This window comes from Gavialis gangeticus, unplaced genomic scaffold (genome assembly GCF_001723915.1).
Source record: "Gavialis gangeticus isolate Ggan-Ray unplaced genomic scaffold, GavGan_comp1, whole genome shotgun sequence".
Lineage (NCBI taxonomy): Eukaryota > Metazoa > Chordata > Crocodylia > Gavialidae > Gavialis > Gavialis gangeticus.
In genome coordinates this window covers 51,957,575-51,959,947 of record NW_017729031.1, presented here as the reverse complement: position 1 = coordinate 51,959,947, position 2,373 = coordinate 51,957,575, and the positions used below count along the sequence as shown (strand labels likewise).

The following is a 2,373-nucleotide window of genomic DNA, read 5'->3' as shown; positions in this document are numbered from 1 at the left end:
GTTGGGGTGTGGGGGGAAGAGGAAGAGGGTGAAGGATAATGACTGTGTGGTTGAAACATGGCTGGGAGAGAGAGTCCTGGATTCAGGTCCCTACTCTCATGACTACATTGTATCCAGTGACTGCTTAGTGTAAACTACTCAGTTGGGAAGGTGGGAGGTGCAGCTGGTTTGAAGGCTGCAATTGTGAACTAAGGCACCTAAATTCTGCCATGTTCGGTGCTTGAGCCCCTTTTTTTTGGATCTGGCTTTGCTACGGATTGCTACATGCAACCAAAAAGGGAGGGGAATGCTAAGACCTCCTTCTAAGCTGTCTCTGTAGTTACACTGTTGGCAAAGGAGCAGGATGGTTAGGTGGGCAGGAGGGGTACTGTCACATAGCTGTTTACTGCTTTTCTTCACTCCTGACTGTCAACTCAGTGAGTGGAGACTAGGAAGCACTTTGGCTTTGCAGCTGCTCACCTCTCCTTCCAGCTGGGAACTTCTGTGATTCCTTCCCTTGCTGCTTAACCCTTCTCCATGCCCATTTAGGTGCAATGAGGGGAGGGGACTGTGAAACAGGTTGTTGTTAGTTTCTCTCTACATTTAATTACACTTGGAACAGGGTAGCTGTCTTAATGCATTTGTGTGTCAAGACCTCGTGTGAGAAGGGGTTTATGTCCTAGTGGTACAAGGGTGACAATTCTGAAACAAGTAAGTGTGTGATAAAAATCTGCTCCAAGCCTGTTTGGGAGGTATGCAGTACTAGCCATTCTGTGTGATGGTGAGGTGTGCTCATTGACTGTGTTAGTACTGTAGTATAAACACCAAAATTGGGGCAGAATACCTTTTTTTTGCTAGCAACATCTTTTTTGGCTTCTAGGCTGTAGCCAAACTGACAAGCCGAGAGTTAAATGCCTATGCAAAAGCTGGGGCTGTGGCTGATGAAGTGCTCTCATCCATCAGAACTGTGGCAGCTTTTGGTGGGGAGAGGAAAGAAGTTGAAAGGTTTGTTCTGTCAAATTTCAGTGAATTACTTGTTTCTTTAAATTCAAACAATAGGGGAGGGGGAAATGCTCATAAGAAGCTTTGGGATCCTGACAGCTAGTATCACTCCTTCACATTAATGATCTTCTGGCAGCAGTAAGAAATCATGGATAAACCATAAAGTCATTCTGACAGCCCACTGGAGGCACAACTCAATCATCAAGAATCACACATTTTAACTCAGGCAGCCAGTGAGTCAAAGGAGCACAATAACTCCTGCCAATCCACCAACACATTCAGGAACTTTCTGTCAAACCCAGGCACAATGTTACAATATTTCTATACCTTAAGATAGTATGGGGGGTGTTGATGAGAGCATCTTTGGGGGAAGTCCCAGTTAGGAAACTGGGTTTGATTATATAAAGAAGTCAGGACATTTTCCATGGGTCTATAGATTAACTGTGTCATGGTTAAATTATCAAGGATTCTTTCTTAAAGTGAATTATTGTTGTCATCACCAGGAGGCACAAGACATTTAAAATTATTAAAGGGCACTACAGATCCATGAACCCCAAAGTAAAGGTTTTTAAATAAAGACCTGGTAGAATTAACAATTGCACAGGTATTTTTAAAAGGCCGTGGCAGTATCTTCTATCTTTCCATTAGAATTATCAGTTACATTATTAAGTGATTTACTGTTCTTTGCAGTTAGCTGTATTACCTTCATACTGCAGTACTCTTTTAAGTTAATTTAAAAGTGGCTATGGTTGCAGGATTGTTACAAATTGCCAAAGGCTTCGCCTGCATCAGCAGAGCTTAAATTCATTTGGTCAGTTATCTGTAGTAATTACGTTATTTTCCAGTAGTGTAACTAGGACAAGGCAAGTGGGGTACCAGGCCTGGGCCTGACTAGGGAGTGCTGGAGTTGCCCCCAACCTCAGGAATCTTTGCTATGGCATCTGCAGCCCTGCATTGTCCGTACTCAGCCAAAGTAGCTGGGTAGGGCAGCACTACACTCACCAGTGTAGCTGGGAGACAGGAGGCCATCAAAATTGTGCTCCCCACCACCCCAGGGAGTCTTTGCCACAGCGGGTGCAGCCCTGCACTTACTAATATATTAGGAAGTGAATGGTAGGGCTGTACAAAGCTTCAGTAGTTGATTCAACTCGGAGGAGATTTGGCCTGATTGATTCAGGCACCAGATCTCTGAATCCGAATCAAATTGGGAGACCAATTAAAAGCTCCAAATCAATTTGAAGGATCTGGATCGATTTGGAAAAAGATTCAGAAAAGATTTGGCAATTCAGCCATAGCCTAAACAGGCAGCTGCCACAGCTGTCTCCAGCTGGCAAGTCTGTTGGGGTTGGAGGAGGGGGGAGGAAAGGGGCATGGGGGAGGGAGGGATTGGGG

General features: G+C 44.6%; 1 protein-coding gene across 1 annotated transcript in view; it reads left to right on the top strand.

Moving 5' to 3' along the window:
• ABCB11 (ATP binding cassette subfamily B member 11) overlaps positions 1-2,373 on the top strand; it is a 128,811-nt gene that overhangs the window by 56,220 nt on the left and 70,218 nt on the right. The window contains exon 11 of the mRNA XM_019522758.1: positions 860-984. Coding sequence (XP_019378303.1) covers positions 860-984 — 125 coding nt within the window. The remainder of the gene's footprint in view (positions 1-859; positions 985-2,373) is intronic.